Source organism: Globicephala melas, chromosome 16 (genome assembly GCF_963455315.2).
Source record: "Globicephala melas chromosome 16, mGloMel1.2, whole genome shotgun sequence".
NCBI lineage: Eukaryota > Metazoa > Chordata > Mammalia > Artiodactyla > Delphinidae > Globicephala > Globicephala melas.
Window position 1 is genome coordinate 29,182,347 of NC_083329.1, and position 20,910 is coordinate 29,203,256.

At 41.5% G+C, this 20,910-nt stretch overlaps 1 protein-coding gene across 2 annotated transcripts in view; it reads left to right on the forward strand.

Moving 5' to 3' along the window:
* The window catches only part of HPSE2 (heparanase 2 (inactive)), a 587,685-nt gene that overhangs the window by 547,460 nt on the left and 19,315 nt on the right, over positions 1 to 20,910 (forward strand). For both annotated transcript variants that reach the window (XM_030865297.2, XM_030865300.2), the window contains 2 exons: positions 8,263 to 8,408; positions 15,388 to 15,534. In XM_030865297.2, the coding sequence (XP_030721157.1) occupies positions 8,263 to 8,408; positions 15,388 to 15,534 (293 nt within the window). The remainder of the gene's footprint in view (positions 1 to 8,262; positions 8,409 to 15,387; positions 15,535 to 20,910) is intronic.

Consider the following 20,910-nt stretch of genomic DNA (forward strand, 5'->3'; position numbering starts at 1 on the left):
AACACAGTCCTATCATCATTGAATTCATAGTCTAGAAAATAAGACACACATGAATCAGAAAATCCTACTAATAAATGTGTAAATATAAACTGAATCAAATGTCCTAAGGGAAAGAAATTGTTTTCTGAGGACACATAACAGAAATGTGGTCCAGGAAAACTTCCCTGGAAAAGTGACCCTAGAGTTAACATCTGAGCTAAGAGTTAACAAATTGTGTGTGTGTGTGCACCCACACATGTTGGGGAGGGGTGTGCGGGATAGGAATGGGAGATAATTAGAGAAACAAGAAGGCCCTGTCCATGGTGGAAGGGATAAAAAAAATCAATGTCCTTGAGGATAAAAGGCCAAGTAGAGAAAGGTGGGAAGGGACTAATTCATGGTAGAACCACTGGTTTTAGCCACTGTCTCTAGCCTGCAAGCAATGCGGGGCCATTTGGCAGTTTTAAGTAAGGCGGTCAAAAAATGGATTGGAGGGGATTCCATTCCCTCTAGAGAGGGCAGCAGGGAAAATTGTAGCTTTTAGTATTATTTCCAAAGATGCTTCAGTCACATGGAAACTTTCTAGATCTGCCCTGCAGCTCTCCCTCCGTGGAGGAAGTTGGAGCAGCAGCGTTCTTTCCTTTACACATGAGCTCTGGCCCACTGCCACATCTAGAGCAAAACTCCATGGTGATGTTCCACTTCACTTGTTCTTGGCTCTCTAAGGTCAGCTATCTAGAGAAAGAGTGGCTACCGGGGTAGCCTCGTGCCTACTAGAGCTATGTTTTTGTGACTTTGGAAGTCAGGCAAGAGGCTCCACGATGGAAAAATATTTGTCATTTGGCTGTCACACTTCAGTGCGTGTACACTTCCCAGAAACAGAAAATATTGAGATTAAACAAGTTTAGGCACCTGCAGCAACGCCCATCAGTGCTCAGGAAAACCATAACCTTTGAACCTTGCGAAGTTATCATTTCACTACCATTCAGCCCTGAAAAACCTCCCATCAGTTTCAGGAGGTGAATCTTGATTCGATCATTCATTCAATCAAATATTTACTGAGTACCAATATCTATGTTCACAGGCACCAGATATGCAAAAGTAAGCCCTGATCTCAAGGAGTTTCCTTCCAACCTTCCCAACACATGCACACGTGCACACACACGTACACACACGAGTTATATTTATGTTTTCAGGGCAACTTAGAGCATAATTGTGTACATACTAGAATACAACTATTTTCATGAGGCTAAAAAACATCTTTCAAGGAATAAAGAGAAGAAGAAGCAACGTTTATTAAATATTTCAATATATCAGGCACTAATAGATATTTCCAGGTATATTATCTCATTAAATCCCTATGAGGAAACTGAGTTTTATTTTATTTTATTTTAAACATTTTTTATTTCTTTAATGTTGTATCTATTTTATTTATTTATTTTTGGCTGCATTGGGTCTTCGTTGCTGTGCGCAGGCTTTCTCTAGTTGCGGTGAGCGGGGGCACCCCGTTTTTTTTTAACATCTTTATTTGAGTATAATTGCTTTACAATGATGTGTTAGTTTATGCTTTATAACAAAGTGAATCAGCTATACATATACACACATCCCCATATGTCTTCCCTCTTGCGTCTCCCTCTCTCCCACCCTCTCTATTCCACCCCTCTAGGTGGTCACAAAGCACCAAGCTGATCTCCCTGTGCTATGCGGCTGCTTCCCACTAGCTATCGGTTTTACATTTGGTAGCGTATATAGTCATGTACCACAATGCTCATTGCAGCTCTATTTACAATAGCCAGGACATGGAAGCAACCTCAGTGTCCATTGACAGATGAATGGATAAAGAAAGTGTGGCACATATATACAATGGAATATTACTCAGCCATAAAAAGAAACGAAATTGAGTTATTTGTAGCAGGGGCTACTCTTCGTTGCAGTGTTCTCGTTGTGGTGGCTTCTCAGCGCAGGCTTCTCTCGTTGTGGAGCACAGGCTCTAGGTGCGTGGGCTTCAGTAGTTGTGGCACACGGGCTCAGTAGTTGTGGCTCACGGGCTCTAGAGCGCAGGCTCAGTAGCTGTGGCACAGGGGCTTAGTTGCTCCACGTCACGTGGGATCTTCCCAGACCAGGGCTTGAACCCGTGCCCCTTGCATTGGCAGGCGGATTCTCAACCACTGCGCCACCAGGAAGCCCCGGAAACTGAGATTTAGAGATAATAAATAACTTTCCAGGATTTGAATATATATCTTTCAACTCTAAGCAAATTAATTGTCCACTTTTGTTTCTCTGAGAAGCCTTCCTGGAATCCCCTGGTCATAAATAATTGTTTTGGCGTCTGAATTCCCTAAGTTCTACGAGTGGTTCCCGCTTCTGTGGTGTTTACTTTAGCCAGCCTCATTTTACAGAGAATTGCTTACATGTGTCTTGACCCCTAGGTTCCTTGAGGACAGGGAGATGTCCTGTTCATCTTAGTATCACTTGGACTGAGCAGAATATCTGCATGCCACTAATATGTGCTCAGAAAGTGCTTGTAGAATGGAAGATGTATTCGCAGGCCTCACATGGGTGGTCAGAGCCTAAGGCCACAGCCCAGCACCCCTTCCCCACTCCTAGTTCTGTAGTGTATCACCAAGGGTCTCATGGTCACGCAGTGTGGACCACCCAGGCTGCAAGCCCAAGCCCTGATCACATTTCCATCAGCAGCTGCCCCTTGCCACCTTTCCAGCCTAGTGGTGCACACTCCAAAGCTACAGTCCACTCCCAGGAAGCCAGACTCCAGGTTGAGGTCCACACAGGTTCTGGCAACAAGACTCCTTCGCTGACCATACACCCCGCCCAGACTGGGTCACATGTATGATACTATACGGTCTCATAGATTTCTCCATTACCATTTGTTCTATTGAAATTAATTGCATAACTCATTGGCTTAAGGACTGTTTTTCTTGATAAGATTTATAAACTTCATGATGGCAAGAACTGTATTTGTCTTATTCACCACTATGTTCCTAATGCCTAGCATGGAGCCTTGAACATAGTACACATTCCATAATTGAATTCTAGCACCTCCTATAAGCCAGGCACTCTACTAGGCATGGGCTTTAGGAATGAGTAAGTAGTCTTAGACCTTGAGGAACACATCGTTCAGTGATTAATCCAGTAAATTCTGCAACCCTCTGTCAATTTCTTTTTTTTTTTTCCCATTTATTTTGGTTGAACTTACTCTATATACTGCGTTTTCCAGCTTTCAGACCACAATTGACTTTCTGACAAATACTAAAGAAAAAGAAAAGATTTAAAACCTCTGTCTTTTTAGTGTCATCTGTTATTAATTTTCCCTCTCCAACTAATAAATGGACTCTATTTTTCTTCAACTTCTTCTCATGTCTGACACACTTAAAGAATGTTTGTTTGGGGCTCTCTTTGTCCCTTGAAAATTGCAATGCATTCCTTGCTTTGGATTTTTTTATTGTTGACATGAAAAGCTATTATATTTGCCTTCCTTTTTTATGACTGTTATTGTTTGAAAAGTTCTCTTTCTATTGCATCTTTCATGCACTGTCCTTTTGTTGTTGTTGCTGTTGTTAGATATATATGTGCATTCTTTATTTTTTTCCTATCTCATCTATGCATAAAGATAATTTTTCTGCATTTTCATGTCATTGCCTTAAGAGATATTCAGGAATTATTCCATTTGTTTAATTTTATTTGTGATTATATAAATGGCACATATCATAGCAAAATAAAAGAAAGGAGAAAGGGAGGGAGGGAGGAAGGAAATATAATTTGGTTCTGCTGCTTTACATGAGGGAGAGATAAGGACAGTGAGAGAGGGAAAGTGGAGTTTTTTAAAAAGAGGCAGGCTAAATAGGGAACTGAGAAAAGAATAAGGGTGAGAGAGGCGTCTGAAGGTGGTGCACGGAGCTAAGTAAAGGTGCAAATTTCACATTCACTTTGGCTTTAACCTACTGTCAGCTGACTTACCAACCCAAATCCTAGATTCCCCCGAGGGGAATCTACATTCTACTTTGATTAAAGACTTAACTATGAAAGAAAAACTCTAAAAGTTTTAAAAGAAAACATAAAATATCTTTATGAAATAGACATGAGGAAGGACTTCTTAACACAAAAATAAATAGATATTTTATGCCCACTAGACTGGCAAAAATTAAGAAGTCTGAAAATAACAGGTGTTAGCAAGGATGTGGATCACAGGGAACACATACAGACACTGCTGGAGGAAGTGTAAGTTGGAATAATTGGAATCACTTTGGAAAACAGTTTGGCATTATCCTGTAAACCTGAATATTTTTATACCTGCGTGTTACCCAGCAATTCCAGTACTACAGTTTGTACTATAGAACCGTGCTTCTCTTAACTTTGACAAGCAACCGAATCACCTAGAGAGCCACACAATTTGGGGGCCTCACCCCTGGAGATTCTGATTCAGTACATCTAGGATAAAGTCCATGTATGTGCATTCCTAAGAAGCACCCAAGTGATGAGGCACTGCTGGTTTCCAATCACAATTGGAGTAATGCTTCTCCAGATTTCTTCACCTGGGTCTTAGGAAACAGGAACAAGAATGTTCAAAGACACGTTGTTCATAATAGCAAAACTCTGGACACAACTCAAATATCTATCAGCGAATAACGGATAAATAAATTGTAATATTTTTACACAATGGAGTATCATACAATATTGAAAATGAATAAACTGTAAGTACGCATAACTACCTGGATGAATCGTTGAAGCATAATGTTAAGTGAAAAAAGTAAGTCAAAGAAAACTACATACAGCGTGATACCACTTTTATAAAGCTAACAAATTAAATAATATATTGCTTAGGAGCAAATATATATATATATATGGATAAAACTAAACTATGAAGGAAGGGAATGAAAAACATATAAACGAGAAAAGGAAGACTCACATAACTAAATGCAACAGTGTGGGTATTATGGTAGCTTTTAAGATGGATGGTGGGTTCTCATATGCTTCAGAACTGTCATTAAGTTACATATATTCTCCTGTATATGGAAAACATATACATAAGAACTTGAAGCTATATTTAAAGAAAATTCTCACAGGTTGAAGAAAAGGCTTAGTCTTTCTGATTAAAAGTAGTCCCCAGTGGTGCTTTGTGACCGCCTGGAGGGGTGGGATAGGGAGGGTGGGAGGGAGGGAGACGCAAGAGGGAAGAGATATGGGGACATATGTATATGTATAACTGATTCACTTTGTTATAAAGCAGAAACTAACACACCATCGTAAAGCAATTATACCCCAATAAAGATGTTAAAAATAAAAGTCCCCAAATACAGGCAAATTAATGCAGAAACTCACATTGACACATTCCTGGTAAAAATTCAAATATCAAGGATAAAACATGACTCCTATAAGCATCCTGGCAGGACACAAAAGATAGAAAACAAACAGGCTAACCAAACATAGAAAGAAATTCATGCTAGCTTCAAACTTCTCTGCAACAACTGCTGCAAAAAAATAATTTCAGAATTTATTTGGAAAAATAAATGAATATTACTAATTAAGGAACATTTGAACAAAGAAAGGAAAATTATAATGAAATGAACTTGAATCTCTAGATATTAAATGCTAACTATAATAATGAAAATGATGTGAAACTGATTTTTTAAAAATAGAGAGTGCCGGGCTTTCCTGGTGGCGCAGTGGTTGAGAGTCCGCCTGCCGATGCAGGGGACACGGGTTCGTGCCCCAGTCCAGGAAGATCCCACATGCCACGGAGCGGCTGGGCCCGTGAGCCATGGCCTCTGGGCCTGCGCGTCCGGAGCCTGTGCTCCACAATGGGAGAGGCCACAACAGTGAGAGGCCCACATACTGCAAAAAAAAAAAAAAAAATAGAGAGTTCAGTAGAATAGAATAGAAAATCCAGACACAGAATTATATATAACATTTCTTATCAGTATATGTATCATGATATACATATCATAAACTATTATATATGACATATGCATATATTTATATGTTTTTATGTGTTATATATAACATGATTTTAAATGTTATATAATACACATTATTATATATAATTATATATCATTTATATTATATATCACAATGTATATTATATTGTACATATGTGTGTATGTATATATATGTATATATAGTATATATGTATTATAATATATATACACATTATACCATATCATATATTGTATAATATATACAATATACATTATAATATAGTATATACAGTATATTATATATTAGATAATAACAGACATGATAATGTATAATATTATATAATATAAACATTTATATTTCATATGTATAAATTTTAGTTTGTGATAAAGGTGGGTTTAGGGATAGGTTATTCACTATATGATGCTACAACAACTAGTAGATAATTTAGACAATAGTAAAGTTAGTACCATACACCCAAATATTTTTCAGTGAATTAAAAGTTTAAATTTTTAAATGATAATATAAAAAGAACTAGAAAAAATATCAGTGAAGATTGATCTTACCTTTGTGTGTGGAAGGACTTTCTAAGGATAAAAGAAAAAGAAGAAATCAAAAGAAAAAGATTGATATATTTTTCTATAAAAATTTTTGAAATTCTTCATGTCAAAAAAATCATAAAAAGTGATAAAAAGCAAACTACAAATTTGGACAGAATATTTGTTTCATAAATATTCCAAAGGATTCTTACCACTAATATTAAAAGATATGTTACAAATCAATGAGAAAAAGGTGGACATCCCATTGGAAATACTGTGAATGTGATAATCTCTTCACAGAGATTACTTCAAATCAAAGACACAGAAATTGTAGTCAAGTATGAGCAATGAATTTTTTTTATCTATATGATTGACAATAATGAAATATTTGCTATTTTAAATATAAGGAAACCATATTTAGCAGCCATCCTAAGTCCACTTAAAGTTAATTAAGGTAAATGGGCAAGGCTTAGTGCTCAGGGCAAATCTGGAGCTATTCTGGAGACAAACAAGCTCTGGGACTTTGTTCTGATTTATTCAATTCACCAGACATTTTTAAGCAGCTGATGTTATAGATGACCACAAAAGGGAAAAAAAAAAAAAAGATTATTGAAAGATGAAGGCTGAGAAGACATGATTGATGTCTTTAAGGTCTTGAACAGAATGCCTGCACTGAAGAGTATGTTCACTGAATTCCAGAAATGGGGGGAGGGGGGAAGCTCCTAAACAAATTAGGAGGCCCTATTTACATGGTGAGTTATAAACACTGAAGTCATTACCCCATAATAGGGTTTAAGAGCAAATACAAAACAAATACAAAATATGTTTTGTATCCAATATAAAAATAAAACATGATAATAGCAAATACAGTAGAAATTAAGGTGGCAGTAAATAGGCATTTGTAAGTTCAAACTCCTGTGTGGATTACAGATTGAGTATTTATTTATTTATTTGTTTATTTATTTATTTATTGGCGGTACGCGGGCCTCTCACTGTTGTGGCCTTTCCTGCTGCGGAGCACAGGCTCCGGACGCGCAGGCTCAGCAGCCATGGCTCACGGGCCCAGCCGCTTCGCAGCATGTGGGATCCTCCCGGACCGGGGCACGAACCCGTGTCCCCTGCATCAGCAGGCGGACTCCCAACCACTGCGTCACCAGGGAAGCCCCTGAGTATTTATTAATCAACTACAAATGGACCCTGGAATGTTTAAAAGCACCACATTGTTTTTAGTTTAGAATTATTGAGGGTGACCAAGAATTAGCACCATGGTTTGCAGACATTCTTCTGTTTGTATTTTCACCTCTGGAATCAGGACTCTGGTCTCCTGTCTGGAGGAACGTCATCCTCCTCCCACCACATTAATAGTGACAATATTTGGAGGATGCTATGTTGGATTCTCACATTGGTGACAATCGCGAAGGTTGGAAATCTTCCAACCTATAATTAAACAGAAGTCATAAACCAGTATGAAAGTAAAGTCATAGGAAAAGAAAGTTGAAAATTCAAGGCCCAGCTGGTTGGTCTTTTATATGTGAAAAACTGATTCATTTGCTTTGTATGCCACTCGGGGCTCGCCCCACTGACACTTCCTCATTTGGCCAGCTGCAAAGGCCACTTTAGATAATGCCCACTTCATTATGAACCGAAATGAGCACTTCATTGTGGTGATCACGCTTACAGGGTTAGGGTCTCGCTGGTCCTGATTCACCATATTCCTGGTAAGAAGTGGATTCTGGCCTGCGTGTTTGTATGTTTACTCAGAACACCCGAATGTGTGTCTATCTCTGACTCTCTGCCTCTCTGTTCTCCTCAGGACTACTGGCTCTCTCTCCTTTACAAGCGCCTGATTGGCCCCAAGGTCTTGGCTGTGCATGTGGCTGGGCTCCAGCGGAAGCCACGGCCAGGCCGAGTGATCCGGGACAAACTAAGGATTTATGCTCACTGCACAAACCACCACAAGTAAGTCTGCAGAGAGATGGCACAGAAAGCCACCCCTGGGGAGCTTCAGGCCCCTTTGAGAATTTCATATATGGGGCCCCTTCAAGACTTATTGAAAACCACTTCTGCATTCACTTTACCTGCTCTTTGCAGGTTTCAAATGGTTTCTGATAAACAGCTTTTTCTCCAAGTAAACCCCCTCTCTCACACTTACAGGATTTATTCATAAAATGTTCATAAAAATACATGCCATTTGTTCATTTACTTCTTCATCCAACAAATTTTTACTGAGCATTTTCTCTCAGCCAGTTGATGTAATGTGCAGGAGGCTTATTTATATGCCTATGCCTGAACCAGGGGTAGAGATATAAAATCTGTTCCTAAGATACACCAGGCGAGCTTGAGGAAATAAGTCTACATCTCTAAGATGCATTTTGGAGAGCTATACCACTAGAAACCTACCCATATACCAGTGCATCCCAAACTGAGAGTGCCCAAAAGTAGTCAGGCCAGCTTTAGAGCTATTTCAGTATTTGGAAAACCTTTTCAGCTATTTTAAAGGTTAAATAAAATCTAGGCTTCCTTTTTTAGGGGGCCGGACTTTGAACAATCAGCACGGTAACAGGTATGATTATGCTCTTTTTCATCTGAAGCTCTGGTTGTCAGAGTTGTCTTTTAAAAAATAGGAAAAATAATTAGTAAATAAATAAAGTTTGGCAGATAAAATATTTTAAAACGTGAGATTCATAAGGTAAAAACTTAAAACTGAGCCTAAAGCAAAACCCATCAGACCAAATATGGCTTTCTTACATCACTTTCTATTTAAGGAACAGAGTAGGCAGCTCTGGAAGTAAGAACTTTTCTCTTCCTGCAGAGAAACCTTGTGTGGAATGGGAGTGAGGGAGGAGGAGGCACGTGCCCCCAGCCAGATCTTCACTCCAGTGAGCCTGTCAGGAGCTGATCACGGGTAGTGGAGGCACAAAGAGCTCCAGCGGTCAGGTTACAACAGACGCTCCTTCCCCTTCCTTGATGACAGAGGAGCCAAGCCAGTTAATTTATCAGGATAAGATTTTTCAAAGACTCACTCTGAGCATAGCGGGGTCAGGGGCCAGTTGTCTTGTCTGTAGATACAAGTGCCTATTGTGGATGAGTGGAGGCTGGTTTGGGCAGAGGCCAGAGGCTTTCAACGTCCCTTTTGCTCAACAGGAAGCTCAATCCAATACCTGACAGAGAGTGACTGCTTTATGGCCTTGGCTGGAGTTATCTGATCACCACACAAGGAAACATTGTATTCCTTGTCTCCACCCTGGCCTTGAGGTAACCACCCAAAAGGTGGACCCCCAGCTTCAAGAGAGAAAAATTACTCTTGGCACCTTTTGTCTCTTTTGGGAAGCACATCAGTATGTGCCCTTTATACTACAGGTCTGAGGACGCAGGGGAAAATGTCAGTAGTCAAGCCACGGGCTTAGCAGAATTTGAGGGTCTTCACAGAGGTCTCTTCACATTGTTTCATCCCAGTGTTCATCCTGACGTTCTTTGACATTCTTGTGGGAAGTTGTCACTAATGTTCTGAATATACTGTGCCCTCAGGGCCAGTGCCTCATGCATTTTTGTATTCTTGGTGTCCAGTAGAGTGACGGGCCAGAGGAAGGTCTCAGTGAATGTTTGATGAATGGGCAAGTGAATGAATGCAGAAATAGGGCATCAAGACATCACTGATGATTTACAGTTATAGCTCTCTTTCCCTTTGCTGTTACCACACTGGCCAGAAGGAAGGGGTGTGGTGGAATGGTTAAGAATTCTGCCATTCACTAGCATCAAATCATTCATTGCATTCAATATTCTCTCTCCATCACCAGGTCTCCTCTGCTTTCTATGGAAAGTCACTCCAGAACCTCTCTGGGGAAACAGTGCCACTGTGCTTCTGTCAGTTCCATCCCTCTTTCTCCCTGTTACATAAAAGAAAGAAATGACTTTACTAATCTATTCCACAGATGACCTTAGTGATTACTGGGGTGAAGGTCTTTTTGTTCCTATTAGAGAAGAAAGCCCACAGTGGATACACTGAGCTGGCTGAGTTTGCAGATCTTCTCCATGTTAGTGGGTGTCCGGTGCCTTAGATAGGTGGGCGCAAAGATAGAAGTGTCTCTGCTCCTTCCCTGTGGGAAGCCACGTGCCCTGTCTGTGCCCCCTCATCCTCCATAGCAGTCACGAGGAAGCACTCCTGGTTCACTTAGTTTATTTGTGGCCAAAGAAGCCAAGGTCACAGAAATGTCCCAGAGTGCGCATGTTAGCTTAACGCTGTCCAGTCTTGACCAATACTCTGAAAATATATATCCTTGCTCAAAATAGGGAATTGGGTGGAAAAGTATAAGTTTACCAGTAGAATAAACCAAAGAAGGGGTCTTTTAAAATAACTCCTGCACTCCAGTCTGTATTGAACACTTGCTGTGTGCCAAGCATCTTGCCAGATACTCGCATTTGTATTATTGTATTAAATTCCAAAGGTTCTATGGTATCACACGTATAGGCAAGTAGCAATATTAATAATGTAAAGATTTTTACATTTGGAAAGAACCCTTAGAGATCTTTGGCCTGGTGTCCTATATAACACAGAAATGCCCTTTACAATCTCCCTGACAGTCATGAACCTCTACTTGAATACCTCACTCCCTCTCATGGCATCTCTTACACTGTGGGTCGTTTCTGACCTAGTAGACGATTGTCTTTTATGACTGATTTAGGATAAAGAGTTAGATACTCATACCAACACTAGCAGGTGATTTTCTGCTTTCTGTTCTAGAGCCAACAAATTAGGACACTGGCAGCATAGCAGTTCTCACCCTAAGTCTTCTTATTCAGAGAACGAATAAGTTTTGACTAGGAAACCTTCTTTTTCTAAACTATTCTGCTAACACAATGTATGTTTCTGGGAGGAGCTGAGGTCCTTAGCCAAGTTCAGAACCAGTTGAAGCCTGGTGGATACTGAAGCAAAATTGAGCCTTTTGGGGTTCAAGTTCGTTTATTATTGGCAAAGCACAACTTCCTGTTTTTCAGAAGTTTTTTTAAAGACTCATAAAAAGGTTCCTGAGGCTTCTTGGACATCAAATGGCTCTTACAAAACAATATTTTGATGAGTTAAGTGTAAATGAATCAGAAACATGTGGATTAAATTTCCCTTAAAATACACAATGCTTTGAAATTAGGGGAAAAGATGTTTGGCAAAATATGGCCTGACTTTTACCGAACCTAAGAACTTTGAATTAGATTTGGAGACAATGGACCAACACAGTTTTCAAACACATAGACTTTCACTGGAAATGGCCACGGATTTCAAAGCATCACCCTCCCTTCCCTTTCCTAGTCTCCCAGCTTCACTAGAGACATTTCTAGAACAGGGACTGTTTTTCATCTGTAAGTCAAGATGCACCTCCCCATATGACACCCCTCACCTCTTCTATCCATGATATTCCAGGCCCAGTCCCCACCCCTGACTCACTTCCTCCCCCTCCCACATGGCAACATAGGGATGTCAGGCAGCAAAAGAACAGCCAGAAAGATGAACTCCAGATACACGCATTCTCTGCTGGTGACAAAGTCTTACCATGAGTGAGACATGGAACAAGACAGATGTTCTACCAGACAGCAGGGGCATTAACTAAGAGAACAAAAAGCCCCCTGGACTTGACAACATCAGAAGGTCAGCAGTTGCCTCCAGTCCACACCTTCAGTAAGACCCCATTTCCTTAGGGAACAGATAGTCCTCCAAGATTATTTTTCTGTCGGCAGAGAATGTACATTCTTCAGGAATCTGGTTTCTCAACATAGTACTTTCAGGTTGGTGCTGCGTTCCCCAGCCAAGAATGTGTCTTCACAGCCAAAGGCCTCTGCTTAGTGTCCTTGCCCATCAGCCAAGCAGGGAAAGCGATGACCGAGGGGGTCTTCAATGCCAGTTCCTACCTGAGGAGGCTCCGTGAGCTCTGTGAGAGCCCTGGCAGGTTGGTGTCTGGGCTGGCTTTCAGTACTGGCTTGTCTCCCCCAGTGGAACTGTGTAAATGGAAATCAGACCACTGCCGAGCAGCTTGAAAAGATAGCTTTCCCTGAAGCAGTGGTGTGATTTCAGGTCTCCCTCCCACCCACCACTTCCCCACATCCCTCCCTTCTCCTCTGCTATCTCCAAGGGCTCATTCTGCCCCAGCTCTGCAGAGGAGAAACTCCTAAATGCAAACACGCAGCTCTGTCCGCCTCTGCTGCTAGCCTTTGAGAAGGTTGTTTGATGGGAGTTAGCAGAAGGCTTCACCACAGTCTGTGAAAATTGGTACTCATGCACGCCTGCTTTTGCTCACACGCTGAAGCCCACAGTGCCTGTAGTTAATGTAGTTTTGCACACAGCTAAGCTAAGCTTAAAGCCCACCAATGGAATTTAGTTGGTGTTCTTTAATGTTGCTAAATGCTAACATCGGCTAGCAGCATCTTTCTTCAGATCTCTGATGACACAAGTCTGCACAAATAAATTGGCATTCTCTCCTGACCTAACTCATTGGCTCCAAAAGCTAGTTCACATGCTTCAGGGGACTGAGAAGAAGGACCAGAGGAGGAGGGACCAAATAGAAGAGTCATTTAATGATTTATCAGAATATCAATTCAGGTATCCAAAACACCTTGAATGCAATAATGTACCCTCCTACAGATGCAAGGAAAATCATCGGACACACAGCCAAAAGGGTATACTCTGGGGATTCTTCTCATAACCTTAATGGATTGCTCTAGGCAAGTGGTTCCCAGACCAAACTCATCTGCCAAATATCTTGGAAAGATTTTTTTTAATATCGATTCCCAGACCCCAATCACAAATGGATTAAATAAAGGGATGAGACCTGGAAACTGTATTCTGTATTTTTTTTTAGTCCAAGTTATCACAATGACTGGCCCTTGGTCACTCAACCCTTAATTAGCACATTTAGAGGCATAGATGAGTGACCCAGAGGCTGAGCTGTGCTGTTTCTGCAGAGAATGATATTTTCCTGTGGGCACAGTTGACTTAGAGTCGCTCTGAATTTCTCCTTTGAAAGCAGGATGGGGCCATTTTTTAAACCTGTGCTGGTTTAAAAGGATTCCAAAAAGTGAATAGTTATATAATCATAGGGTAGGTAAAGTAGAAATCAAAAAGGTCAATAAATTTGACTGCCTAGAAGTTTTGAACTTTTATACATCAGAATACAATGCAAACAAACTGAATCAGTCAAAGAAAACTGGGAAAAATTTTGCAATATACATGCAAACAAAGGATCACTATCTTTAATAAATAAATAGTTTTTATATATCAATAGAAAAATGGGCAAAGGCCATGAACAGTCAGTTTACAGAAGAAGAAATGGCAAAGAGACAAATGAAAAAAAAATACTGTGCCTCAGTGTGAATTTTTTAAAAATACAAATTAATACAACATTGAAATCCCATTATCACCTCTCAGGTTGAGAAAGATATTTTAAAAGGTTAATATCCAGTGTTCTTAGGGGTATGAGGATATGGGTGCTCTCATACGTAGGTGATCAGAGCAAACTGATACAAGCTTTCTAGATAATATCAATATTATCAAAATGTGTATATTAGTCAGGATAGATGAGGTTATGCTCTGATAACGAAGGACCTCCAAATCTCCATGGCTTTCAATAAGAAAATGTATTTCTCTTTCACATTACTTGTCTGTCATGGCTCAGCTGTATATCTCTCCACATCATCCTCATTCCAGGATGCAGATCAATAGAGCAGCCTCTCTCAAGAACATTGTCAGTCTTGTGGCAGAGGGAAAAGAGACATGGCAAAATATGGGCTGCTTACTAAAGCCTCTGCCCCAGAGGTTTTAACATGTCCACCCACATTGCATTGACCAAAGCCAATCATGTGATCACTCTAGTGTTCAACAGAGCAGGGACAAAATAATCTTCCCACAGAGAGGGGCACCAACTGGGTAGGAATCAGATTTGATGAGGAATCATACACTGCATTCCCTTTGACCTAGTGTTTCCAACTTCCAGCACTTTATCCATCAGAAATAATCATGAAGTGCAAAAAGTTTATATAAATGAAGTCCTGCATCACATAATTTATAATGACAAAAAATTACAAACAACATAAGTCCCCAAAGGAGGAGCCTAGTTAAATAAATTTCTATGATTGAAGAACTTAATATCCTTTTATAAGTGAAGAATATATAGGGCTTCCCTGGTGGCGCAGTGGTTGGGAGTCTGCCTGCCAATGCAGGCGATGTGGGTTCATGCCCTGGTCTGGGAAGATCCCACGTGCCGCGGAGCGGCTAGGCCCGTGGGCCGTGGCCACTGAGCCTGCGCGTCCGGAGCCTGTGCTCCGCAACAGGAGAGGCCACAACAGTGAGAGGCCCGCGTACTGCAAAAAAGAAAAAAAAAAAAGAATATATAATAACAATAGCATGGCAGCATGTTTAAGATGTTCACGAACTAAAAAAACTGGTGAACAATGTGATCCCAATTATGTAAAAACTGAGAAATATATATATGTATGTGTCAAAGAACTCAGTAAATATTTGTTGAATTAATAAACTAAAAAATACTGGAAGGGTATCTACCAAAATGTTATCATATCTTAAGACACTTGGATTATGGGGGATTTTTCTTTTTCTTCTTTGTGTTTCTCTATATTTTTCCTTTTTTTTTCCAATCAGCATATTTTACTTCCATATTCAGGAAAAGATATTTTGTTTTCTAAAATTATTGCAATACATTTAAACAAAAACAAAAGGGGTGTGGTGGGAAGTGGGTATCTTCTTTGCAGGACACCACAGTAACAAGGCCTTCCTGTCTTTGAAGGGCTAGGATGGCCAAGAACCATAAAATAATTGCCCTTTCCTGGGGTAGTCCTGTTTCATGCAGCCTGTAAATGATCTAGAAGCATCTAACAGACCACTGTGTTTCCATCTTTCCCTCTGTCTCTCTCTCTCTCTCTCTCTCTCTCTGGATATCAGCCACAACTATGTTCGAGGGTCCATTACACTTTTTATCATCAACTTGCACCGATCAAGAAAGAAAATTAAACTGGCCGGGACTCTCAGGGACAAGCTTGTGCACCAGTACCTACTGCAGCCCTATGGACAGGAGGGCCTGAAGTCCAAGTAAGTGCCGACCCGGAAGTAGCTTAGGAGCGAGCGCAGCAGGAGCTGGGTGTGTGGGGAGTTGGAGTGCCGCTTTGCTGAGGGCACCAAGGCTGCTGCTAATTCACTCAGGGACTGCTTACTCCCTTTAGGACCCTGGTCAAGCCCCTCCCTGTCTCTAGGCTTAGAGTCCCCAACCATAAAGTCAAACGATGGACAAAATATATCTCAACAAGGACACTCTTGGATTCTGGACCACAGGATTCTTCATTATGCAGGGATGATCACATTTTAAGCTATTTAGCATCCTTGGTCCCTACCCACTAAATGCTAATAGCACCCCCAGTCATGTGACAACCAAAAACAGTTGCAGTTAAGAACCACATCCATTCCAGCTGTAACATTCTGTAATGCTGTAACTCCCTGTTTGTCTCCATCTACAAACCTTGTGGGGCTTAAAGGAAGGAGCACTGGACAAAGGATCAGAAGTTCAGAGATCAGGAGTCAGTGCTAATGAATTAAAAATTTGGATTTAATTAAAAGATTTAATTTGGGGTTAATTTGGATTAATTTTTAATTTAATAAAAAATAAATGTAAATAAAACCCTGGAGAAATAAATAAAATTAAATCACTGTAAGAATAAAAAAAGAGTCAGTTCTGCCCCTAACTTTATAGTTTTGGGCACATCACCTCTCTGGAACGCAGTTTCCTTATCTGAACATTAAGAGAGAAATTATATTCTGGGGGCCCTGTAGTCTCTTCAGACTCTGTAAGTGTATGATTCTGTGATACTCTACCTCCCTCAGTCTCTTCTAGAGACTTTGGCAACACAGAAAGCAGCTCTAGGCCACCCCATCCTGGAGGAAGGCCTCCCAGGAAGGGTATGGGATACTGTACAAACTGGGAGCGCTCCCATTCCTTTCTTAATGTTTACCAAGTTTAACAAAGCTATAAACTTGGAGCAGGTGGCTTGTGTTCCCACAGCTGCCCACAACTATTTGCGCTATAATTGTTTGCTGTTTCACAGCAACCCTGGTGGCTTGCATTTGGTTTCCAACTGTATGCAATGGGAACAAAACACAATCTGGGAAGTCACTTACTGAGCCTCTTTCGCCCACGCTAGATCTGTATTCAGTCTTGGTTCACATACTGGCTCTTTTTTCTGGCTATAAGTACATTGCTCCCACTTTTCTTTCCCCTCAATCCTATCTATCCCAGCAGAACTCCCGTGGCATTTTATCCCCTCTCTCCATTTCCCAGTAGTTCATGACTGGTGTGCTGTGTTCCTGGTCTTCATTCTAGGCAGGAGACTCGGTTCTGGTTCACTAAATAACCTGGGCACATCCTTTAATCCTAACCCCTAGGCCTCAGTTTCCTCATCTGCAAAATTCAAGAGTTGCTATATATTTGGTAAGGTCCCTTCCGGCTCTAAAATTCTCATCCTGGTCTGATCTTCTGAGGCCCATATGTTTAAGTCTCCCACTGCCATTCAGTAATGACTCACAAAGTCACGTCTGGCAGAGGGACTGACTCCTCAGCAGTGATTGTGACAGTTCAGGGTCCTCTAGAACCCAAGATATTAGGAGCTGAGCCTGCCCAATGTCAGGAAGACCACGTGTACCACGTGGAAGGAACCGACCAAATGCCTTAGTCTAACAGGCTGAGGTGTCAAATCCCAGCTCTACCACTTGCTGGCTGTGTCCTGAGGCAAGTTACATCATCTCTATGAGCCTCAGTTTCTTCAACTGTAAAACTTCTCCTGTGAAGAGAAGTAAATGAAGTCATCTATATAAAGTTCCTGATACCTAGTAAATGCTCAGTAAATGCCCATTGCCTTCCTCTTCCTCAACTCAGAACTCTAGCCAGTTGGGGACGAAGAGGGGAACAACTGCTCTAAGAATGTTCTTCAAAAGTAGCATCTTCTCAGACTTTTAAGATAATGTGTGGATAAGACATTTGTTAAGATTATGATAAAAAGACATAAGAACTGCATAAATGCAAAACCATGAAACATGAGGAAATGATGGTCCAGGGTGGCACCATTTTATGAGCTTGTTTCTCCATCAGCCAAGGGCACAGGCCTCTAACCCTGTTTACCCAACCCTGTGTCCCTGCCTCCAGGATCACAGCTCTGATGTTTGAACCTGGCCACACCTTGGCCCCTGTCCTGCTTATACGTTCTCTTTAGAGTGACTGAAGTGACTCTCACTGGCTTACCAATATGCTGCATTTCCAATTATGCTCTCGTGCATCTAACCTTGTCACCATCTTGGTGAGGAGCTATGTTCTGGCTTTGTTAACAACGTCAGAGAAGGACAGGGAAAAAGAGAATTTCATTCCACAGGGGTCCTGAAGAGGAATTTGGTAACACCACTGAAATCAAATAGCAATGTTATGCAATTAGAAGAGGGAGCTGGAACCCGAAAGCCTGGATATGAATCCAGGCTACCATTACCTGTGTGACCTCAGCTCCCTTACCTGTCAAGTGGGGTTATTGTGAGAATCAAATTAGAGCATATGGGTGAAATGAAGCCTTCTACAAATGAAAATTTCACACATCCATGCATGCACATACATATAGAAGTATAAATACAGACACACACATATGATTTTACATATATTGTATTAAAGAGAGTTTTGGATTAGAAGTCAACAGAACTGGATTCCAGCCCTATTCCTGCCAGTACTTCGCTGTGGAACTCTGGGCCCTTCACTCACTTCTCCAAGCCTGTTCCTCTTCCTGTGAACTCCTACTAATTTAACACCTCTCTCGTTCTAGAGAGAACGTGCTGAGCCATCTCTGACTGTAAGCTGCCGGACAGGGACTGCCGTGCACACGTTCAGGTGGTACATCCCACTCTCCTGCTCAGTAACTGCTCAGAAGAGCAGGAGCCCTCCGTGGTTCTGGAATGGGGGTCTCACAGGAAGAGTGTGGTTTTGGTGCAGCAGACTCTGCAGGAGAGGATGAAAGGAAATGCTAGGAAGTGATTTCAGCCTTTGGTGTCTCCTTCTCTCTCTTATAAACCTCTGGGGCCAGATTCTGTGTTCTGTGCCTGCTAATTCCTTGCTGTAGCCTGAAGCCATGTCAGTTCAGAAGAGGATGGAAAGCTCTGGGAACCTGTAACTGCTTCTGTCTTTAGGGACCAGGAAGAGGCTATAAAGAAGATCAGTGTGCCATTCAAGCCACCAGCTGAGCCTTTTGGCCTGGGGTTTTAAGATTAGGGAGATACCGGCAAACTTTTTTGATGGGTAGAGAACATGGGGTAATTCTCCTTCTCTTAGAATTGCCATCAGGGTTGGAAATAGTTCAGATCTCTGAAAGGGTAGCTGCCTGTGAACTTGGGGCTCAGGGATGTTAGGTATTGTACAGGAAGCACCTTTGAGGCCACTCATCAGGCATAGTCCGGACATCCAGGTCCACAGTGAAGGTTCCTGTTTCTGATATCAGTGAGTGAACCAGTTGTGAGACCCGCCACTCAAGTCTCAACTCTTTATGTAAGAGATGGTTCTCACTCTGGGAACCAGACAAAAGGTGGGTGCCCTATACCCTATGGGACAGAAGAAGGGAAACTTTTAGAAAACTGCAGTGTGTACCAGAGAAGGGTATTCTGTGTCTGGAATATAGATTCTTCAAAGATGGCTGAAGAAAATAGGGAGATTTAATTTAGACAAGAAAAATAAGGTAAGTTGTGAGGACTTTCTTCAGATATTCAAAGGGCTGCTAAGTGAGAGAAAACAGATTTGGCCCAGGATCCTCTAAAATGACAGAAAACCAGGGACTACAACTTAAAAGAGAAAGATTTCACCACAAAACGAGCTCATTTTCCAAAGGCATGCCTGGCTTAACTGAGGACAGGACAGGCTTTCTCGGGAGGTAGACTATTAATCAAGGAATGAGTGGCCATGGCCACCTCAGAGGTGCTCTGAGATTCCTTACTCAGTGGGAGGTTGAGGTGAAAGATTACTGCTTCCCATCAAACTCTAAAATTCTATTAGTCTCTTCCATTTCCCTCCCCCCACACCCACTTCACTTTTGGAGTCTATTGTCTCTATGGTCACCAGAAAAGTAGCTTCTTCAAGCCACCAAAAAGACACACAAAGAAACTGGTGCTACAAGAGAAAGTGGTAGTTATACCACGCTAGTTCTCTTCCAAAAAATCTCCAGCTGTAGGTCCCCCCCCTGTCATTTTCACTGCTTCCTCACCTTTCTGGGGGAAACACTTACCATTCACACCTAAGACAGCAATATTTCCCCTTCTAGGTAAGGCTAAGAGCACCTTTGGGGCAGCTCTACCATCTACGAGAGAATCTGCCCAATGCCTCATGTGATCACAAATCAATGAACATTGTCCTTTAGGGAATCATCTCTACCCAAGACATAAATATCTCCAATGTCTTTCAGCAAACAGAAAAGCAACATAAAGTTGGGTCAAGCAAGGCAATTTACATCAAAAAACAGGAAGACTCACTTTGTAGGGGAAAGTCAAACCAGGAGCAGGTGTCTCACCAGATCCCAGCATTCTGCCCTATGTGTCATATTCAATTCCATTTGGAGAGAAAATGATCCAAAAATTGGAAAAGAAGGAAACAACTTTCATCACACTGGTTCTTCTATTCTGATGCACTGATGCTAAGAACCCTGGGGTGGAATAATGCTTTGAGGTGGTCTGGTTCACTCCCCTGCCCTCAGACAGTCTGTAGCTAGGACATCTGGACCAGAAGATGCTCTATATCTAAAGACCTCTAGGGAAGGAATGCCCACAGTTTCAATCCTGTCTGAACATTTAATTTTATAGGAACACTGGGGCAGACCGTGCCTGTGGCTGGGACTTTATATATAATAAACAGCACCATGAAGCATTTTAGAGTTGAAGAAACTGAATTTTAGGGCACTAAGTGACTCATTCAAGAGTCACACAACTTGGGCTTCCCTGGTGGCGCAGTGGTTGAGAGTCTGCCTGCCGATGCAGGGGACACGGGTTTGTGCCCCGGTCCGGGAAGATCCCACATGCCGCGGAGCAGCTAGGCCCGTGAGCCATGGCCGCTGAGCCTGCGCATCCAGAGCCTGTGCTCCGCAACGGGAGAGGCCACAACAGTGAGAGGCCCACATACCGCAAAAAAAAAAAAGTCACACAACTATTAAGTGACAGATCTAGAAAGTACCTATCATCCAGTTCTCCTGACCCCGAGTCCACTGCACTTTCTTCAACACTGTGCTACCCTAAGAGTCCAGTAATGTAAAATTATAATGATATTGAAAAATATACATTATATATAGCCGAGCTCTGTCATGATACTGTCTGAGTTCATTTCATCTTAGGCTTAAGAATACAATGTATTATGTATTCATGATACATTATGAATATATTTGAAACGTATTAGGTGACCCACCAGTT